The following is a 23,738-nucleotide window of genomic DNA, read 5'->3' on the forward strand; positions in this document are numbered from 1 at the left end:
AAAAAGTCCACCATAAATACGAAGGAGTGGGCCAAATTATTGACAGCATTGTGTTATGTGCGTGATAAGTAGCTTTTGATGGGGACACCGAGAAGCAAAAGAGAAGAGAGTGTATAGGTAAGTTACTGCAGAAACAAACACACAAAAATGCCCAGCAATTGGTTACACTCAGGAAGGGAGGATTGGCTACTATGGAAAGGTGCGCGAATGCCTCTCAGGGAGACCAATGAGTCTGAGAAGATTTCAGGCGTGCGCCGGTTGTGAGAAAGCACCGGAACCAGCATCCTGCACGGGGACACAGAAAGAACAACGGTGCTGTGGTATTCTAAGGACCCACGATTCAGCTCTGTGGTGTGAGCCAGCACTATGGGCTCGATGCTTGTGCCCCCTTAAAATTCACATGTTGAAATCCTCACCTCCTCACAGAAATGCCCTGAAAAACAGTCCGAGGAAGCGGAGCTGTCAGGAGATCCCTACAGAAGAGGCTCCAGAGAGATCCTTTGCTCCTTCTACTTTTTTTTTTATTAGGATCTAACAGTAAATGAGGGAGTTTTAAGTTTTCATTAAGCAAGCATTTCATAGATATCGGGTTTCACCCCAGGAACCTACACTTAGTCAAAATTATTTTCTAGTGGATCTTGGAATCAAGATATATGGGATCATTAAAGACAGCAGTGGTTACTCCTTCTAATAGCCAGATAAAGAGGACCCGTTCAGAAGCTGCTCGTGGTCCTTCTGCCCAGTGGGAGATCAGTTCATGTATGGAAACGCTTTCCCCACAGCGAAGCACAAGAGTCTCTTCGAATTACAGTCGTTCATTTGTGTTTTATGGATGCCTTGGAGAAAGCCCTTGGCTACAACAGGCCACACAACTGCATCAAAGTTTTGTAAAGCAAGCACCATTAAATAGCTAAGACACAGAGACAGAGCTGCTCAATCTAACAGTACATAAGCTCATTTATTTTCTCCAAGAGATCTGTTTTGGGGGGGGGGGGTTTAATCATACATGACTATCATGCGTCTGTGATGCTCACGGTCTTCACATTCTTTGAGACTTTCACAGTCAGTCTTAAAGAAAGAGGAATGCATTCTGAACTTTAGTTGTAATCCTCTCTCAGGTATTCAATTACAAAAGTACATTGAATTTTATGTAAATAACACAATATTCAGGTTTGAAAATGGAAATATTATTCAATCAACTACAAAGTTTCTGTTGAAATGTCATTTCTATTCATGTTTTCTAAAGCCAGCTGTTGCTCAGAAGCATGATATGAGTTCCAATGGACATCCATGTGTTTGGGAAATACTAAATGTGATTTTGGAAGCTATTCAACATTCTGAGCCTGTTAGAAAGTAAAAAGGATTACATTCTGTGGATATATAAAGATGTGATTATTTCACATAGAAACCATGCAGCTGCGTCTTTTACAACTCAAATACTGTGGTGGTTTATGGACATTAAATGCACACATTGAAGGAACATTTCACAGGGAATGAGAAACAGGACAAAAGAAACCCCAAAGCCATGACTGTAATGGTATCCTATGATCAGTTCATTTGATATGCTGTGGACCTCACAATTATTTATGTTTCTGTCCTAAATTTTCAATTATATAGAGTGTCCATGAGAAACAGAAATTAAAGAACTTTCATACTGTTACCTTTTCACTTGGGCTTTCTCATTTTGCATTGTCATGTATAAGTTATTGAAGAGAGAGGCAAAAGTCTCAAAAAAGTTTGGATTAAAAAAAGTGGATAAGAGAAGGGAAAAGAAAATCCTAGGCATAAACCAGTAAGGATGGTGTGGCAGACTGGGTTATTTTTTGCAAGTATTTTTGGACCCATCCTGGATGCTGACACGCACATGTGGATTAAAGATGCACCGCAGGGAAGAACAATGGGTGTGTGATGTTTCCTTTAGCCTGGTACTGGAAAGGGAGATGCTCACATTAGTGGAACACACCCAAACCGGACATGCCGTGACCTCGGCCAAGGTGTAAGCATCATGGCCAAGTTCCAATGGTTCTCTCGCTTTCCTCCTCTGCCAGGAGGAGAGCATGTTCCCCAGAGAACCTTTCTGCTTGATTCCCAGAATTATAGGGGGTCTGTGGGAAGACACACAGTTTCTGTTACCATTTTGATCCACTGAGATTTTTACAATCGTAATGAAGCTAAGTCTGATAGGTTGGCTGTATTTTATTTCATCATTGCTATTGACCTTGGGTTAGTCTACTAACCTATAATGTTTACCATTCTGCCCAGAAAAAAACAAACAAAAAAAGTGCATTTACGGCAGATGTCTTCCTGGTCACTCAGCTCCCTTCCACTTGAAGGTCTCACTGTGAATATCAGTGTTGCTTTTGTGTGAGCCTTACTTACAAAGAACCGCTGTTTGAGTAGAAACCCTTCCTACAAAAATAACCACTGCAAGCGTAGCTTAAATCTAATTGTGGGTTTTACATTTGATGTGTCCTTTTAGTTCAAAAATGTTATTCTATTTTCGGTAAAGACAGATCAGATAATCCCCTGAACTAAAGTCTTAGGTTATTCTGAGTGCGGCTGTCCTTTTGAAATTATATTCCAGTTCTCGCGGTGTTTGTTTTGCTCTCATTATTGACTGATGACCATCCTCCCTTAGCTTAACATGTTAAAAGCACTCATCCTACCCTAGCTGGCGTAGCTCAGTGGATTGAGCGCGGGCTGCGAACAGAAGTGTTGCAGGTTTGATTCCCAGTCAGGGTACATGCCTGAGTTGCAGGCCATGACTCCCAGCAACTGCACATTGATGTTTCTCTCTGTCTCTCTTTCTCCCTCCCTTCCCTCTCTAAAAAATAAATAAAATCTTTAAAAAAAGTACTCATCCTGATAATATACCTACCTTTCCACTAAAATAGTGTTATAGGAAATAAGACAGTGTTTTAGAAACAAGTGGACACAGTGAAGGGAAAACCAATCTTTTAAAAAAATTGGCTTCTGACAAAAAGCAGAACCAAATATATAAAGACAGTTAAAAAACAGACATGTTGGCTTAACACCAACTGGCATCTGAGAGAGATTATGGGGAGAAAATAGCCAGCCTTACACAGCTTTGAAAGAGAAACATAATGTGTTACAAAACACCCTAAAAGGAAAACTGACCTTATGATTATTAACAGTAACCCCCATAAACATCTAAAACATTTCCAAACAAAATTACTCAGATACCATTCCATTATTCTCTATGGAACAATAACAGTTTTTTTTAAAAAAGAGGAATTGGAAATAAATAGTTCCAAGGTTAGATGAAATGAATCTACCCTCAGTGAAATACAATTAAGTTTCTTGTATTTGGGAGCTGTTTACCAACAATGCTACAGGGAACATTTTTGTTATGTATCATTAATAGAGCCGTGCTATTATTTTGGTGAGATTAATTCTCAGAAGGGAAATTTTCTGTGACACTTAAGAACACTCCAAATTTATAGAGAAACTCAAAACCGTGCTGTTCCGACTGAATGTGCATATAAATCACCTGGAGTTCTTGTTACCATGTAGCTTCTGATTCACGCATTTGAGATGGAATCTGAGATTGTGCATTTGGAACAAGCTCCAAGGGATGCTACTACTGTGTGACCATGGACCACACTTGAGCAATGAGGCTCTGAATCACAGTAAAATGTGATATTAGCTTCAAAGTCTGTCTTTATCAGTGACCTGTGTGTTCCTTTAAGGAAGGTCTTGGGTGGTTGAACTACTGTAACCCTAAGCCCGTGTTTGTCAGACAAGTGGACAGGGGTTTGATCTACCTCAGCCAAGTGTGATGAAGAGGAATAAAAAGTCTATAACCAAATTTATAGTATGCTAAAACTGAGCCTGTGCCTTTTGACTTACTTCACAGGAATCTCATTAGGAACTGACCTAGCAATTTTAATCACCTTTTCTTCTTTGTTATCATATTATTTACATAAATGGTTTCAAGTCATTTTAGTCCATAACTGCCCTAGAGATAATTAAAAGTTAATTAACAGCATTGCTTTAATTTCCACATTTTCATTTTGTTTACTAGAGAACATGAGAGATGACGATGAGGAAGAGTCAGAGAAAGAGAGCAAGACAGAGACCGAGAGAGACAGAGAGAGGAACTGACGTAATTCAGTAGTGTGTACTTAAGTGTGTGAGTATACACTTAAACACCAGCATCTCGGGCTTGCTCCCCAAGGGTCCCATTGTTTTAATGATTCTCTGGGATATGAGGCTTCCGAAAATATTTCTTTTCCTTTCTGTTCTTTTTCTTAAAACAGAATATGCATCCTACTACAGAAAGCTGTTTCAAGCATTTTCAATAAGTATTTATATTTGCTTTAGAAATTAACTGCACATATTTTGACAGATTTGCTTTCTTTTTATGTTACTCTTAAACTAAAATAAAAGAAACATGCACTTCCTAAGAAGAAACCAAGTGAAAATGAGGAAGAGACCCATTAATTGATTTTGAAAGGTGATACATGACAGAGATTTAAAGACGATCCATGAATTCTTTATACGGAATTTAATTTACATAGAGATAAGTGAGAATTAAGTATTTCTGAAATTAAATGAGAAGATTTACATCTCTGGTACTTTTGGGGGATGTAAGAAAATAGAAAAAATATCTAACTGATATTCAGCCCATGTGATATCTTACTACCTGACTTCTGAACTCTGTTCTTGCTTTGCAAGGGATACATACACAAGCAACATTTGGTAATAATTTCAGAGTAAAAAAACTGTTGTGCAGGCCAACCTACTTATACACTATGTTGTCACTGAGGTTGCATCCTTTACTTTATATAAATACTATGTGGTCATTAATCATGCATTTTTTTCATTTTATCAGTGAAGAAAATATCTATATTTAAACAAAATGGAATATCTAATGAAATGCTGAAGCTGAGCAACATGGTAACCACAAAATACACTTATAAGAAGCACTTTCCAGAGAAAACATTCAAATCACATAGTAAGAAAATTATAATGATTTTCCCTAAATATTAATTATGGCTTTTAAATCTCTGTACATTCAAAACCAGTGGTCCAGCTGGACTTGTCTTTGGGTTGCTCAAAACGAAACATATTTTCTAAAGTTGTAACTGAACAAATTGATATGTTATCTATAGGCTCCTAGAAAAAAATTTGGTCCAATTTCCAAAAACCATTTCTATCAGGAAAAGAGTGCCTTTCTTCCCCACACCCCTCTTCCAGGGAAGTGGCTCCCCCAAACTTTTCATTGTCCCTGCGTTCCTGACTGCCCACTGAGGTGCAGGGGGGTGCCAAGCTGGAGCAGGGAGGGGTCTGGCTCGAGTAGCCTGCCTCTTCCTCCTCTTCCTCCTTGGCAGGTGCTGTGAGGAAAGACCGCACACTTGAACTTGCTCCTCACGCCTTGGGCTTGAGAGAGCCAGGCTCCCTCCAGGAATCCCGAGATGGTGGGTGACTTGGGCCTGTGACTGTGAGTGGTTGGACACGTCTGTGCAATTTGGAGATGAGGTCATGTTGAAGATCATCAGGAATATTGATTGTAACAGTTTTATAAAATCTTAAATGAATTGTCTAGTCTCCATCTTCCTTCGTCCTTTTCAGTGGATCAGGACCCCAGACTGGTGCTTCTTAGCGGACTCCCTTCCTCTCCCGAGTAAGCCCCCATACTTCAAGTCCTTTATTCGTCCCTATTAACTAAGTTTTTTTTCTCTTTTGTATGTCTATATTCAATACACAGATACACTTTTATTTCAGGATGTGTCATTTATTTATTGTAATAAAATTTATAATAAAAATAGTCATGAAATATATTTCTTAGCTAGAAATCTATATGTCCCCAGAGTGTGATCTGTTTCACCATTGATTCTGCAAATTGAGCAGCTTATTTCAGATATTTAAGCAGTGATGGCGTTTAGATATCATTTTCCAAAGAGGAGCAAGTTGAATTTCTATATTGACAATAGTCCTGGAAGCTATAAGATGAAATAAATGGGAAAACGATATATATATTGGAGAAGGTTTTTAATAATTTATTTGCTCCTATAGGAAGATAATTCAATCAGTGGCTTTATCTATCATAAAATATCGCATTTAAGGCTTCAAATCTGCTACCCAAAGTTTTATGTCTAAGTCAATAATAAGGTATACTAAATAACTCTTGGGGAAAAAGGCTTTTTTTTAAACTTACTTCCTTTTCATCATGCTAACATTGATAGTGACTATTTTACATTCAAGTTTTTTAAAATGTGTAAATTTAGTTGAAAATCTAATTTCTTTGGAAGCCCTCAGTATAAGATAACTGGCTTTTTGTGACAGGGTAGGGGAGAATAATCGGGGGAGGATGGGGACAATTGGAATTGCACAACAATAAAAAATAAAATAAAATAAACATTTGCTGTAGACACTGCATCCACAGTGCGTTAGTATTAGACTTATTTCATAATGTTAGTTCATTAAAGAGTGAGGGAGAATTAGTTCAAGTTAAATAACACCAACCTGAATTTTTTTTTAAAAAATGGAGTAACACAATTGCATATTCAGTCAGGTAAAATGTGTGAAGTAAAACATACTTAGAGCAACAAAAGAGCTTTTGTGTAATTACAACAGCAGTCATTTTAAAACTGCAGGAAATCAACCTGGTACACATTTTAATTGCAAATAGTTTATATCCTTGAGCTACTTAAATAATTTCATGCATTTTAGTTAAATTATTAATATCACTCAACAGACTCCAGAAGAGAAATATAAGTAACATTTAGGGAAGGAGAACACCTCCAGCAGAAAACACCAGGAACACTAAATCCCTGGAAAACTCGGAGAGGAGAAGGTGAGCGAGGGGCCCGCCCCCTTTAAAAAAGGCTTGAATGAGACTTTTACATAATTGAGGCAAAGCAATTCTGAGACAGCGTGCTGTGACCGCTGGAAGGGTGAACCTGAAGACTTGATTAAATGCCTCACACAACCTACAAGGCAAAAGCTAATCTTACACCAAAAATGCGGCATCCATAATACCAAAACAACGAAACGAATCAAAGTCACCAGAATTCTGTGACTAAAGAACAAAGAATGTTCTTGAGAATCATCTCAACTTTTTGATCTCTCCGCCTGCCCTCTGTCCCTTCCTTTGTCATTTGGAGAGTATCCTTGGTTTATGTCCTGAAATCCTTCTGGGCACCACACATAAAGCCTTTGATTTGTTTCAAACCCACTGGACTTTTTTAACAAGACATTATGGAAATAATTTTTCACTGTGACTTTAGTTTTATTGCCTTACTTATGACTGATACTACTAAGCCCAGTACACACAGCTTTCAGAGAATCTACGATCCTAATTATTTGGATAATTTGTGATTGTTTTGGCTATCCATACCACTGTCACAACAATACCATAAACACATCACGTTTCAATGACGCCACATGCTGTGCCAAGGGCAACATCCTCCATTGACCCAAATCCTCCCCTGACCCTGTCGTGTAGGTGTCCCTTTCTACCAAAGAAACTGAAAAAGCAGTCAAGTGACTTCACAGGTGTTGAAGTCTCACAATTGGTCAAATAAGAACAGATTTAAAAGGAGGGGGCGGTCAGGATTCAACGCCAGGCATGTCTGACGTCTCTGCCTTACGTTTCAGCATCACTCCTCTGTGGGGGAAGGGAACGGGTAGACGGTGTGCATCCACGCCGGCCTCTCCTGCCCGAGCCACCTGCACCTGCCACCGGACCTCCGCAGGTGCCATGCGGACCAGTGCTTCTCAGTGTGCCTGGGAGCTGCCCTTGCCCAGCCTGCCCGGGCCTGGCTCACCTGGTCTCGCATGCGGGGTTCTCTCCAACCCCGAGTCTTTATTTGTGTAACCGATACATCTGATTCCCTGGGCGTGCGTCTTTTATCCAGTCTCCCTCCTAAATTATATCTCAATTACCCTCTGCATGCATTCTACTCCTGACATTTACTCAGTGCGCTGGACACCCTCGGCCTCCCAGCGAAGTGTGGTTTCACTTATTCATCCATTTAACAACTATTTAATGAGACCCTGTGCCCAGCACTGTCCAACTACAGGGGTAACGTGGCGACAAGCACAGGCAAGGTCCCTAGTTTCCAGGAAAAGCTGCAGGAATGACAGACAACAAGCCTGGAGACAAATATATAAAACAGTCCACATACTAATAATGCTACAGAGAATGCAAAGATCACGGAATAGTAGAGATTACCGGGGGTTTGCCGGGCACTAGGGCCAGCAGGATGGTCGGGAACAGCCTCTTTCTCAAAGTAACATTAGAGCAGAACAATCGTGGTGGCTGAAGAAACCCGAGCAGGGGGAGGGAGCAAAGATGCGGTGCGAGATGCAGGCTGCTGCTAGGGCATTCGATACACCCCGGCCAGGCATTCGGATTTTAAGTGCACGGCCATAGGCTTTAATGGCTTTTCCAGCAGGAGATGACTGGACCTGACTCGAGTTTCGGTAAGACCTGAGCGGAGGGTGGGCTTGAGGAGTGTTCTGGAAGGAAAACGGGATGCTGACTTGGTTTGGGGATGCTGGGGTGGAGGTCGGGAGAGAGTTTGGGGTGAGCAGTGTCCTGGAGGAAGAGACGGACCTGACCCACTGACAGATCAGACTAGAGGGAAGAGGAGGGAGAAGACTCGTCCCCTAAGAGGGGTGGCAGGTGGGGGGGGGGGGACACAAAGAACAGGCAGTCTCTCCTGTCACTTCTCCCGGCAGGCTCAGCTCAGCCTGCCCGGCTTCCCAAAACTTGCTGAGAAACTCACGGTTCTCGTGCTTTTCTCTCCAGTTCTCGGTGCCCTTCATTCCAGGAAAGAATAACATCGACTTCTCAATAGAATGGTTGCACATCATATAAAGTAATACGTGAATAAATATATAACATTCTGGGATAGCCTTAACTTTTAGGCAAATGCCCTATATTTTTCCTGTTAGATATTACCTCCCAAAATATCATTTAAATGCATTGAAAATGCTGAATTATACACCTCCATAATAAAATATGGATCTAATGATATCATTAAACCACAGCTTTCTGAATTTCTGCAAATTCTGAAATTGATTGAGGGATAAGTTATAGTATCAATCTCCACTTTCACATTATGCATCATAATTAATATTTATCATTCCTTCCATATCATATATCAACTATAATCAGAAATACTAAAATGGTGCTAAAATGTGATTTTAGACCTTCAATATTTACTCCAGAAAATCTTTTCTGCTTTCTGTAACCTAAGGTGAGGACTCCCATCTGTGACTGGACTACTTTGCCCTCATTTTTTAAACACAACTTGGCGTATTACCTTGAATTAGAGTGTGTGATAACAAGGCCTGTATTTAATGAATGCTAGTAAATTGTAAACTGTTTCCAGTATCAGGAACTGAAACTCATCCACCTCACAGGACACCACTGTGAACACCATATGAACACCATTCAGTAATACCTTAATAGGTGTGTTGAATGACTCAATGAGTGAATTCCAGAATCGTTCAAACTGCAGCGATCTGGATACATCAACACTTTTTTTGAATGTATACAGTTTTACGCACAAGCACACACAGGCACAAGTAGTTTCAAAGAGTCGTACCTCCCAGAGTAGCCGATAGCAAGAAATGGGTCCCATATTTCTTGATAAGGTTTTCTGTGATTTGCTGAAGGGTAGGTCGGCGTCCCAAAAGTCTTATGTTGCGGAAGAATTCGGGGGCAAGAGGCAGAGGGGAGCCAAGGAAATTTCTTCTCTCAACTGCAAGGTTATTTACTTTCCAGCGGCCAAACTCCCTGAAAAGCAAATTTATTTTTTATTCATAAATACATCATCTATCTGAATGGTTTCATTTGAAAAGTTCACTGGGTAGTTTAGCTGGGGTCACCACATTACAGCACCTCTTGCTTGTAATAATATGTCACGTGCCATGAAGAGAAGAAGCAATATTATAATTCATTTAATTGGAGTGAGTATTCTAAAACCCAGTCATGTAGAGGAAAAAATAAGCCACTTAAAATAAACAGTTTCTACTGATTTTTCCCCCTTAGAAAAGATGTACTCATAAAAAAATGATTCCACTGTGCACAGAATATGAATATAGAGTTATTAAAAAAGGAAAAAAAACTAATGCAATATTTTTCATTTTCGAAGGGAAATTGAAAAAAGAGAATGGATTTATTTTCATCACTCTAATGATCCCTTTGTTTATTCATTTTAGCATGGAAACTTGTAATATCTTAAGGACATTATACAGTTGTGAAGAATTTAAAAAAACATGATTGAAAGAGAAACTTTTTTCACAATAATTATTGTTGAAAACATATTTTGAAACCCAAATTTAACCTGTTTACCCATTTCGCAAGCTGCAAAATGACTTTTAAGTTGGGTGTGCCAAATTAGAAAAGTGGCAGATATGGTTGTAAAATAGTTTTAACAAATTTGGCATTTTCTGAGATGAGTTAAAAACATGAATTTAACAAAAAAGTTATTTATTGTTTTACTTATTGTCTATTGTTATCAAAAATGTTGCTAGCAATATAGATGAATGTAAGAAAACCTCTGACCTCAGGGCTCAAGGATTACACTAAACAAGATAAAATGGGAATCCATTCATTGCAATTCAAAGACTTTAAAATATTTTGACGTGCAAACACACAAGTGTGCAAAAGCCTATGCAGCACAACTCCTCTAGCCAACTTATTGCTGCCGTTGGGTGTAAATGCTACTGATCTAACTCACCGTGAATGTGCTTTCTCTCCCCTTACACTCACAGACCTAAGGCGGGGCCAGCCTCCCGGGACTCCATCATCACCGGGGGACTTGTTATTCCCCCAATCCGCTAGCCTCCGTGAAGTTTGGGGTCTGGATTCACCTTCTGAAATTTTAGCTGGACAGAACACCTTGCTGTCCCCACTGAGTCATTTGTTCTCTGTCATGCAACAACCAACTCTAAAGGGCAAACTCTTTGGGAGTATCACCAGACTAAGAGTAAAGCTAATCAATCAATCAACTAACTAAATCAGGGAATTAAAATCAGTATTGTCAGTAACTACAGCAAATCGTTATCTTAATCTCAAGAACTAATTGTTCCTCTAAAATTCTTCTCTTGGCCAGTTTTTAATATTTTCATATAAAGAATGAAGTAAAATATCACACTCTCATTGTGTATATCCAAAAAGTGCAACTTGTGTAGAAAACATAGGTGTTGATTTGAGATCTGAGATCCCTCATTTCCACTCACCCCACCTGCTTTGTATTATAATGATACGCGACCATTGTTATAATCTCTATACATTTTGGTGAAAACCCAAGGAGAAAATACTGAATGAGTCCTGAGTAGTGGTGATAAGAACACTTTAAGCAAAGAAGTCACATCTGCATGGTTAAGTACCACATTGGAAGCAGCAGTAATTAGATACAAACACTTAGTGCCTCATTTTTTCGTGGGCATAGGATGAGGTAGCATTTATCCGTGTCCTTTCCAGTTAGTGTCCCCAAGTGGCTTACTTTGACCAGTGAACAATGATGAGCTTGTTGGCTTAGCCTGATCCCTCATTCTGGGACTTTGATACCCCATCCCCACCCCACCCCCACAGCTCAATGGGATGCACACAGGCATGAACTAAAAAGAAATTCTGTCCTGTAAAACTACCTGGATTATGAGCTTCTTAGTTGCTTCATTGCTTTGCAACCTACTCTGGTACACCATGACAGACGCATAGCATTTGGACGTTGGGGTAACTTGAGAAAACAAGAAGGAATGGTGGTGTAGGTGCCGCAGACCCGTGGCTGCAGTACCTCCCTTCCTGGAGATAAGGTTCCCCTCCATGGGAGCTAGACCAGGCATTTATTCAAGTTGGGGCAAAGGAAGCAATGGCGTGCTGAGCTGAAAACACGCTGTCGGGCATGGTTATCATAAGGGGAGCATGTTACCTGCAGGCACCTAAGGTGTCGGTCCGACCAGACACAATACGCTCCTATTAAGTCCGGACACTGTTGTTTCCAAACAACGCTGCCTTCTACCCTCGGCCTTCACAGAATTCAAGCATCCTCCTCTCATAACTTCGGACATTTCAGATGAAATAGGCATAATCATTAGAGTTTAATGGAACTTGGCCCTCTCAGAAGCGCCGCTATTTCGTAAAACACACAATGGGCTATAACCGGCTCAGCCAGAGCATTACTTTGAAATGTTTTTGTTGGCACTAAGGAGCCCCTATTAGTTGATTAGAGTTGTATGCTTGCCTGCTCAAAATTCGGACTTGCAAGCATCTATTATTCTGTGTGTCCACATAATGTTGACTCTTCTGCAACAATGTTTATTATCATTTACCCCTACACGCCTCATGCAGAAGATTGGAAAACAAGAGTGTTATCAATTATATCATTATTTTGCCACACTGCCATTGCTTTTATTCATATTCAAATTCTATGTGAATACATAATTGTATTCAATATATTTAAAATATATTAACTAAGATGGTTTCTTTAAAATTACATATGTATACCGGTTTCCCCCCCAAATGTAGAAGCTACCGCTGTCGGCATTGAATATTTTGGACTCAATACCAAAGAAAAAACTGCATAAAACAGTGACAAAATTAGATGCTGCTGTTGCCAAAATGATTTATCTTTATCTGCTAATTCACACTAAATAAAGTTGCTTGCCCTAAGCCCTAGAGGCTATTATTACATTGCCTTTCACAGCACTACATTGGTTGGCTTATAATTTTAATTCTCTCTGTATTCATTGAAATTGGCAGATGCCACAGAATATTAAAATGAAACGTACTACCCAAGCACTAACGGACTGCGAAGAAACCCAGCGGAAGCATCATACATTGACCTGCCAATCTTTAGTACCAATAACTTCCTAATTACATCTGTAAAGCCATACTGATCTTAAGAATGGCCACCAATCATCAATACTAGTTTTCCCTCATTTTATGATGTGGAACTGGTAGATGTAAAGCTGGCTCTTTTTAAGAGTCTTTCTGTGTAGCTCCCATGGCTCACAAACGATGCTGTTTCGTTTGGCCAGGAAAAGGCAAAGGTTCCTAATGGCCCGGATGACTGCTTGTGAAAGTGAGTATTTTTAAAGCAGCTGAAGGCCAAGCAGCGGGCAGCCGAGAGAATGGGCTTTCTTTGGCCTCCCGACACTTGAGGCACCATACCACCTTTAAAAAATAAAAATCTAAGAGTACTGGGGGTTCAAAGCTTTGGAAGGTATTTTTGTTAGAGGCGAGGGATTCAGCAGAATAAATCTGTGCATGTAAAAGCTCAACGAAAGATAGGAGTTGTGTAAAATGTTTACACGCAGGATGTCTGAGGAGCACAGTCACGAGTGGTGCATTTGGAATCAGCTGCCAAACGGAGAGTAAATTAGAGAACACAGATTAGCAAGATTGCCCAAGGCAGTGCCCCTCCCTGGGAGGCGGCGGAGCTCTCGGGGGCTCCGGCCTCCTGACGAGAGCAGAAAGTGCAATGAAACGGAGACAGAGTTATAAAGAAACATGTAAAGAACCGTCTGGTGTGGTTAGTGATGTACACTTCCGGTTCTTAAAGTGTGTTACATTTTCAGGGCTACGAAATGCCTGAAAGTTATTCCATTTTATGGTCCATCATTTTACATCATTTTCTGTAGGTAGGGTATTAGTTCAATTTTAAATCAAAAAAACACAGAATTCCACTATCATAGTCACTGCCATTATTCCCAAAGGTAATTAATTTAGTAAAAATATAAAGGCACCGCATGCTTGTACCATCACAGATATAAATCATTTATAGTACCCACGTTTAAATCAAACCCACTGTTTGAACAGATGTTAGCAAAAGTTTGATGTAAAAAGTATACATACATGCGGTCAGTGAATGACTTTTTAAGTTGAGAGAGAGGGGACTGTGTAAACAAGAAAATTCATTTCTCAGCCAGGGTACATTCCTGGGTTGCAGGCCATAACCCCCAGCAACCGCACATTGATGTTTCTTTCTCTCTCTCTCTCTCTCTCCCCTTCCCTTCCCTCTCTAAAAATAAATAAATAAAATCTTTAAAAAAAAAAGAAAATTCATTTCTTTCTAAATTTTGGAAGTACAGCTTAACATCTGTTACCACTTACCACAATTTTTTCATCAATTACATACATATAATTATACACATTTGGTAATTATTGATCAGTGCAGAGAAAGTAAAGACAGACATACTGAGCTAAAATAAAATACCCACTCTGGTTCTCTCTATAAAAAGAAATAAGCAAATGTAAGGTCTCTGTTTTTACGTTGCTAATTTAAAAAGCAATTATTTATCTTGGTTACAAAATGGAAAATACTGCATTTCATATAGGAATTTAAATATTTGGGGGAGGTAAAGCTAGTTTTTTTTTAAAGAGAATGTCTTTAAGAGTCAGATATCTCAAGCTTGAAATCCCATTCTCACCAACTCAGTTCACAGAATTTGAAGTTCGGTCTATGAATGTTGGCAAGTTGTTAACCTCACTGATGGGCAATCATTTTATTTCCGAGCATACATCTGGTAACACCGACACAACTCTGCAGCATTTTGGAAGAAGTAAAATTCATACCACAGGCAAGAAGGGGCTGGAAAGAAGTATTCCAAGTCATGAAAGGCAAAGACCTACACCAAGATTGCTCTATCCATCAAAGCTTTCATTTAGAATGGAAGGGCAGATGAAGTGCTTCCCAGACAAGGTCAAGCTAAAGGAGTTCATCATCACCAAGCCCTTATTACATGAAATGTGAAAGGGACTTATCTAAGAAAAAGAAGATAAAAAAATATGAACAGTAAAAAGACAGCAAATTATAATTATTAACCACACCTAAAACAAAAACAAAAACAAACTAAGCAAACAACTAGAACAGGAACAGAACCACAGAAACGGAGATCACATGTAGGGGTAGCAACAGGGGAGTGGGAGGAAGAGAGAGGGGGAAAAGGTACGGAGAATAAGTAGCATAGATGGTAGGGAGAAAATAGACAGGGAGGGGGTAAGAATAGTATGGGAAATGTAGAAGCCAAAGAAATTATGACACATGGACATGACCTAAAGGGGGGGAATGTGGGTGGGAGGGAGTGAAAGGGGAGAAATGGGACAACTGTAACGGCATAATCAATAAAATATATTTAAAAAATTGTGCCACAACTAAAAAGGTTCAGGGTACATCGTTTATGTCACAGTGAATTTTGGTACGTGCTCCCTTGTGAAGTCACGGATTTGGTCTCCGGTTTCCATGCTGCAAATACATATGAATATTGATCAAGGTAACAAGTTTGAGTGGAATTAATGAGCAAAATTTACAAAATAATTTATACATAAAACTAACTCAAAGAATCTGCAAATTGTTCTTCTAGGTCCAGTCACAGACTAATAAGTTAAATGTGCCCGAGGGAGAATAAATGCTAAAATTGTATTTATCGGATCATGAAAATATATTTTGATACTTTCTTTAAACATTTACGCAATCATTTCATTGAGATTTCCTTATGGTGATACAACCCCTACATTAAACATTGGATCAAACATTTATGATCCACGAATTATAACAAGGCACCTAACCAATTAAATACCTGAGCTTGTAATAAATTAACTGCTTCATTTCAAGTAACATAAGTTAAAAGTTAAAACCAAGATTTTAGATTAATAGATTTTAAACCAAAGTTAAAATCTATTTTTTTAGATTAATTACATTTTTGAGACAGACTGTTAATCTTACTATGAAAATTTTGCATAATAAAATTAGGCTTAATTAGATAGTAACTCAATTTCATAAAATACATGTTTTATAATGTCCTAAAGAAAGATCTTTTTAAATGTTATGAATTTCTCCATGTAGTTAAGGGAATTAAAAATGCTATAGTAGGTCATAGGTTTTAAGACATGTGTAATTCATTTTGACTTGCTATTAATTTTGTTTCCTACACTCATGTGTGGTAGGTAAGGAGGCTGGTGTTTTGTGACAAAACAAATATTCAGAAAAATCTATCATCTTAATTTTGCAAGGTACAGATCATTCATTCCCCAAATTATAATCTTTCAGCTGGAATCAGGCTTGAGTCGTGAGAATACGGTTCTATAACCACAAAGCTGGTGAGACATAAATTGGCAACGCTGCCTTTTTCTCTCTTCTCATCAGAATCTATGGACTACAAATTGCAACATGGCATCTAACGTGCACTTAGTATGCCTGTCTTCTGTGTTTGGGATGAGTATAAGACAAATCTGTTACATATCTCCCACGGGCTTCAAACATACCGACAGCACATCGGGTCACTGCTCTGTTATCTGCACCCCCAACCAATTGTTACACGTGTTCCTGTTGGAGGGTCCCCATAAACAAAACCGTCCCCACGGTGTAATGTGTCTTCTGCGGGTGACTTAACTGCCGTGGTGTATATGACGGAACTATTTCGGCGTAGTGAGCCTGGTTGTGAAGGGGACGGGGGTCGTGCTTTTGGGGGAGCTGCTGTGTTCTACCTGGAAAGCCGCAACTAAGTGAAACAGAAAAAAAAAAACTAAAAAGGAGTGAGAAAATATAAGTTAAATGTGAAGAAATTGGGCTACGGTTTTATGTAATTACTAAATGGACACTGAAAAAAATGAGCTTTTCATACCCAAACCCAGGCATTAATTTCATTTCTGCATTTGAGACGAACGCAGCAATCAAGTACTCGAACAAGTGGCCTCACTCGTTCTGGTTGGAGCTTGAATAACTATTTAATAAATTGAGTATTAGCACTCTTCTGAAAGAACAAGGTCAATTAAAAGTTAGTAAAGCCAGGAGCCCAGATGGCGCTGAATTCACCCAGCTAACATGAACTACCCTGGATTTGGCTCATTCTCATTATTCAATTATTCATGTGATATATGTGAAAATCTGGCAAATTGGAAAATTGCCAGTAATTTGCCCCATCGACAGAAGATGACTCAGTTCTTCCAATTACAGATCCAGACACAATTAAGTACCTTCTCTCCCCGTCAGTGTTTTGAAAAGTGGCTAACTCTCTAATGAAAAAAATTAGCAATCAAAAGAAAATCACAGATAATTTAATTTTTCCCCATGAGTCCGTAATTCAAATAACCATTCACATAAAAGTTAGGGAAATATGTAGTCCACTAATAAACAAGCAAAACTGTGTATGAAACAAACTGACAAAAATATTGCATCAAATGGGAACAGGTCCAGAGGAAGAATTCTATATTCACACATTCACGCACTAAATTATTTCGCACTAAATGACCTCAATTTTCTATGCTATAAAATCCCACATATGGACTTAAGAAATTCAAGTGTCTTTTTTTCTTCTTTATGATTTCCTCTTTTAAACATATAATTCTGTAGGAAAAAACTGCACTCTTCAACTTCTCAAAATTATATAAATCTCTGCTATGTGATTAATAATATTTGACAAGGACTTCTATATTGGAAATTCTATAGCATCATATCATAGGCACATGCTTTAACAATAAAATAAGGTTTGCTCTGCAGCATTCAACTGATAGGCTGTAGAAACAAAGACCATCACAATCAGTCATAACTTTCTGTTTGAAGAAAAGAAAAAAAATGTGTTTTGTTTGTAACATGGTCTCATGGAACACATATATTACCTCTTCAACTTAATAGATTCTTTTGGAATGAAACCCAAAGTGGAAGATAGAAGAAGGTGTACTGTTTTTAGGCAAAATGACCTTGATGACCTTGATCTAGTGGATCAAGGTTGCGATGCAGCAAACATCTCTGCAGTCTCTCTGGGTAGATCAGTTTTTGTCTTTTTTTTTTTTTTTTGCTAGATCTCACTTACCTTTGCACAGATAATCACAGTTATGGTCAGAATGAGTAAAGAGAACAGGCCAAGATAAATGGTTTACATAAATGTTGTATCTCAAAAGTAAATGGGGTAATTCCTATGCATAACATTCATAAAACATTTTAGAACATTTAAATAAAAAGCTCTATTATAAATTAATCTATTACCTCAATCTTTATCATTGCTCAATTTTTACAGCCTTGCTTAATAGTTAAAATTACTATGGACAGTACTAATTTCTCCACTTGCAAATCACCTCCAGGACAGCTATACGGTGCTGGGGGGCACAGGCTCCTTGCACCACCACCCCCCATCTCCCCTGCTTGCAACATACTATGGGTCCTATGTAGTGCATTTTGTCACTTGACAGATTTGAAAACCAATCCCTAGTTCAGCTTGGTTAAATTACGTTGCAAAACTCAAAGACTAATAGTTAAGAATACAAATTAAAAGTTTAAAACATGTAATTTATATTAAAACATTTATAGTTTTTTAAAAAATTAAATGCACTCTGCTGAACTGAACCTCCTATTAAAGACTTTTAAACAGTCCCTAAAAATGAGAATAATGCTGTTAGTCAAATCTAGGAGGAAAAGTCCGGACTATCCCAAAATTATGTTATATTCCTTTCATCCTCTGTCTATACAAATAGCCTTATACATCTAAGCACTTAATAAATGTTAGTGGATAAAAGAAATGTCATGTAATTATTTAAGCTAGTTATTATCATGGTATGATGATATTTACTCCTTCAGTTCAAACTCTAATTTTTCTTTATGTAATTAAAATGTTTTTCAAGTGTAGATTATACTCATCAATAATGCTAGGCATCTCTCATCTCTAAAGAAAAGCTTTCTACACTTAGAAATAGTTTCTTTTTCTTTTTTCTTACATCTGTGCTTTGAAATAGTAACAAAAAGATAATTAAAAACAAAACAGTTTCCATTTACAGCAAAATTATGAAAAGTCTCTAATATGGAAATAAATAAGCTAGACTAAAATTTCTTAAGACATGATGAACTGGCATGAAAATTAAAATTTTTCAGAATCAAACATGGAAAAACTAGAACACAGAAATGTAAGAAAATTAAAATAATAAAATATGTAAAACTGAATAATGCTCTGTATCAGTAATCCTTTAGATTACAGCTAAACATGAAACTTATAATCTCAGATGCTTACATTATAGAAGTCCAAAAAAAGAAAACTGAAAAAGTAGTTAGATATATACCTCTAATAGAAAACCAAGAAAACAAAAGCAAGAAAAAAAACACAAACATAAAGTAAAAAGTAATAACATAAAGTAATACATAGAGAAAATCCATAAAAACAAACATTGATTCTTTGACCTACACAACAAAAGTAAAAACAGACAAATTGAACTATATCAAAATTATAAACTCTTTCATCAAAGGACAAAATCAACAGAGTAAAAAAGCAACCTATGGAATGAGAGGTATTCAACAATGTTTGCAAATCATATATCTGATAAGAGGGCAATGTCCAGCATACATAAAGAACTCCTTTAACTCAGCAGAACCAAGTAAATAAAAAGAACCTGATTATAAAACAATCAAAGCACTTGAATGGATATTTCTCCTTAGAAGACAAATTCCAACAAGCATATGAAAACATGTTCAACATCACTAAATATTAGAAAAACATAAAGGAAAACCGCAATGAGATATTGTGTCAAACCTACTAGGATATCTACTATCAGAAAAAAAATGGAAGGAAGGAAGGAAGGAAGGAAGGAAGGAAGGAAGGAAGGAAGGAAGGAAGGAAGGAAGGAAGGGAGGGAGGGAAGAAGGAAGGAAGGAAGAAGGAAGGAAGGAAGGAAGGGGGAAGGGAGGGAGGGAGGGAGGGAGGGAGATAAGGGGAACATAAGTGTTGTTGAGGATGTGAAGGAATTTTAAGCTCTGTGTGCTGTTAGAGAAAATATATAACAAACAGCCATTGTGAAAAACAATATGGCAGATCCTCAAAAAACTGAAAATAGAATTACAACATGATCCAGCAATTCTGCTTTTGGGTATATACTCCAAAGAACTGAAAGCAAGATCTCAAAGAAGTATGTGTCTATTTGTATTCACAGCAGCATTATTCATAACAGCTAACCTGTGGAAGTAACCCAAGTATGGACAGGTAAATGAACAGATACATCAAATGTAATATAAACATACAAGGGGCTGTTATTCAGCCTTGTAAAGGAATTTTGGACACGTGGCTACAATGTGGATGAACCTTGACCTTTTGCTAAAGGAAATAAGCCAGTCACAAAAGACAATCACTATGGGACTCCACTTCTTTGAGGTACCTAGAGGAGACCTATTCATAGAGATAGAGCGTAGAAACGTGTTTCTCAGGGGCTGGGAGAGGGAGCAATGGAAATGTGACTTGATGGGTGTGGAATTCCCGTGTCATAGGTGAAAGACTTCTGGAGGTGGGTGGTGGCGGTATGACCCAAACACACCTTTAAAAAAGAACCAATTTTTGTAAGAATGTTTAAAACGACTGGTGTCGCCAGTATTGAACTCAACGATTAGATTTTTATTTTACAAATCTCATTCCGTGTTTTACTCTACATTGTACCATAAAATAATATAAATGGGGTAGAAAATTTTGCTTAAAATGAGATCTTGTCAAAGAATCATTTGAAGGGAAATCCATTTTCACTTTCCAGTCATTTAATAATTAGTAGATTATTTCTATAAAGGGAAGTTACCTCATGTTCCTTAAAATATAAGTATGCCTCTGAGAATGTCTTTCATTGTCTGTAATTTGCTAATCTGGAAATATTATTGTCAGTTAGTTCCAGTTATGAAAATAAAAAATGATACGCTAAAATAAGTTTTCAGAACTAAAAACAGAACATGCCTGAAATTAATCTAAGACATTTTACTGTAATGGTCTATTGTAGTCGTTTTGAAACTGTGCCCAGTTTTCCACAGATCCCTCCAGAGCCTGCAGGTGGAACATGTGACCAATCTCTAGTTTTCCGTATATTCCTTCTTATTTGTTACTTTTTTGTTAGCATGTTAGTGCTCACATTTTTGTTTCTTAAGAACACAGGTGTTTTAACAGAACCAATTCCTGTTCAAAATAACACCAAGGAAAGAAGCTCACAATGGGAAAAGTTATGAGGAAGATGATGATAAATTGAATGCAAATCGTTTACAGTTGACTGTGCAGAAAAGTTCTTACTGTCTCTCGACTTCCCATATACCAGGAAAAGCTTTGACAGCTCAGACTATGTTTATAGACACACACAGACATTCTGAGAACATGAATTGTAATCAAGACACCAACTCACATACTCAAATGTGTTTCCAAGGCTAACATATTTTTATATATGCCTAAAGATCATGGCAATACCATCTTGATGTAATCATCAACCCAAATCCCTTTTTCCATGGAATATGATAGGATATGTAAAATGCCTAGCACAATGCCTGGCGCTTAACCATTTACTAAATTAGCTCCTCTACAAGTCAAGAAGATCTGTTACGGGCGATTTAAAGCAGTATCATGCACTTTTTTTGTCTTATTGTCATACTTTCTCCTGTGGTTACCATTTCCTCAGTCTTCTTCCCGCCCCCCCAAGCCCTCACCCTCGCTTCTCTCCCTAAAAATTCTATGATGACAGAAGAGCCCTCTGAGAAAATGCCAGAATCCTCCGCCTTATCACACAACCCTCCTTCCTGCTCATCTTTCCCCAAACTGGACACTAGTTAGTCCGCATTTTCCCTCTCCAGGTCACCCCAGATGCACAAGGTAGGAATAGATTCCATTACTAGGTTAGTCCATGATGAACTACAAAAAAGGATATTGAGTTTTCAACAAAAACAACATAATTCAAGCCCATGAAAGTCAAGGAAATACCTGCTAATGAACGCTGATTCCTTAACCTTGATGGAGGATTCCATGGTTTAATTCAGGGAGAGTGGGAAGCCAGCATGTCCCATTTCCCTCACAGCTCAGTCGCTTGGCAAAAAAACAGTTCTCTGTGCTAGAGCCAGAGCTAAAACCCTTCTAGCTCTCACTTTAACACCCAAGCATGTTCCATTCTCCTGCACTTGCTCCTGATTGTAGGGCACAATAAGAATTCTAATAAGAACAGCAATGGCTCCATCAGTAAGCACCAGGACTCACGTGTTAGTACTTAACATAACTTTTTTGGGTTTGAGAAGGTAGGACCATTGTTTTCCCTATCAGGGAAGGCTTCATAGAAGACTCAGCACTCACACCCTACCTTGAAGCCTGACAAGGATTTTTAGATGTGAGAAACGTGAAGAAGGGGTTCAAGGCTAAAGACAGTCCTGAGCAGACGTGGGCCGGCGGGAGTGCAGCGAATGCAGATGGACCGGAGAATGGTCCCAGGCCACTGGAAAGCAGACAGGACAGAAGGGGGTATCACATGTCATACAATCTGGAAAAAAACAACAACAACAACACAAAACAGTGCGTAACAGCAGAGTGGAGCTGAATAAGAGTTTGAGGACCAAACACGATACAAATAAACTAGAAATAAAATGACACTGTTTTGAGGATTCAAAGAGTAATGTTCATAAGGCGTTAATCATGGAATCTGGAAAATATTATTAACCGGATATCACCATTCCTTTTGCTGTGATCTTGAGTAGATATAGAATAAATAAAGATTGCTTTATCCTGTGAGAAAGTTTAAATCATGACGATTTTATTTAAAAAAAAACCTTCTTTATATAAAAAGATGCTGATTTGATCTTTTAGATAAAATAAAAATACAAAACACTGGTGGCAATATAAAGACGGAGCTGGGGTAAAGAGAGAGCGAGAGAGAGTGAAGGGATAAAACTATGTCAAGTTTATTCTCACAGATCAAACAGAGTTTGTAAAAACTGGAAAAAACAAAACTTATAAGGATGGTACAAGTCTAATGAGTGCTCCCCTGCCTAGGGGCATGGTGATTCTCTTTTCTGAATATAAATTCAAAGCATAAGGTCTCTGAATTGGACAGTGTTTAAAAGTCAAGACTGCCCGAAAACTCCTGGATATATGATAACTATCTCTAAGGTCACCTTGTAGATGGAAACACTTAATAATAAAAGCATTTTTATGTTAAAGTAACTAACTACATTTGAAATGCTGCCAGGAATTAATAGAAATGATGATCTTTTATAAATTGTGTTATTGCAAAGTTCAATATAATCATCAGCCCAAAGAATCCCTACACAGTTGAAAATGGACTATAATGTAAGGATAGTGTCAAGGGGAATAGAGATGTATTTCAAAGAGCTAAAATAAATCTTGGAATGCCATCAAAATGAAGAGAAGTCAAAATCTAGAATTTGGAATGCTACATTTGTATGTTCCCAAAGAGGTCTTTGAAAACAAATCAGTCTGTGTTTCTTGGTGATGTCTTACATGCATCTACTCTACCGCAGAGGGCTGAAAGGAGACACCAGCCTTTCCTTGGTGCTGAAAACGCCTTAGATGCGGGCCCCGCCCTCTCATGACTTGTCCTTACATCTCGTCACAGGAAATGAAACAGACCTTAAGATGCGGATTCAATATTCTCAGGTTTTGCTCCTGAAAAGATGTTCCCCAAAGTTACAGAGAGCCTTCAAACGTGAGAGACACAAAGGTTTTGAAAAGTAGGGCAAGATAAAATTTCTTAAATTAAAGCTCTGAAAGACTGACCCCAAATCTTAAATTAAATCTCATTTTGTATCATCAGATAATAAGAGAGAGCTAAGAACACGGGTGACATTAGGGGGGCAATGTCACAGCACGTGTGAAGGGTTATTTCTTTGGCCGTCTCTACCATTTAATTGGAATTCTTGGCCAACTTGTGGATATAATGCCCTGTTCTGGGAATATGCGGGTTATTGCTTGGGTGCGTTTGTCATTCTTTTCAATGTGAGTTTAAAACGTTTATTTCAAACATTCACCCATGT

The 23,738-nt window shown here is 38.2% G+C and overlaps 1 protein-coding gene across 1 annotated transcript in view; it reads right to left on the reverse strand.

The window, feature by feature from the left end:
• Positions 1–23,738, reverse strand: part of BRINP3 (BMP/retinoic acid inducible neural specific 3) — a 205,627-nt gene that overhangs the window by 95,618 nt on the left and 86,271 nt on the right. Inside the window, exon 3 of the mRNA XM_028531286.2 lies at positions 9,582–9,772. Coding sequence (XP_028387087.1) covers positions 9,582–9,772 — 191 coding nt within the window. The remainder of the gene's footprint in view (positions 1–9,581; positions 9,773–23,738) is intronic.

Source organism: Phyllostomus discolor, chromosome 15 (genome assembly GCF_004126475.2).
Source record: "Phyllostomus discolor isolate MPI-MPIP mPhyDis1 chromosome 15, mPhyDis1.pri.v3, whole genome shotgun sequence".
Lineage (NCBI taxonomy): Eukaryota > Metazoa > Chordata > Mammalia > Chiroptera > Phyllostomidae > Phyllostomus > Phyllostomus discolor.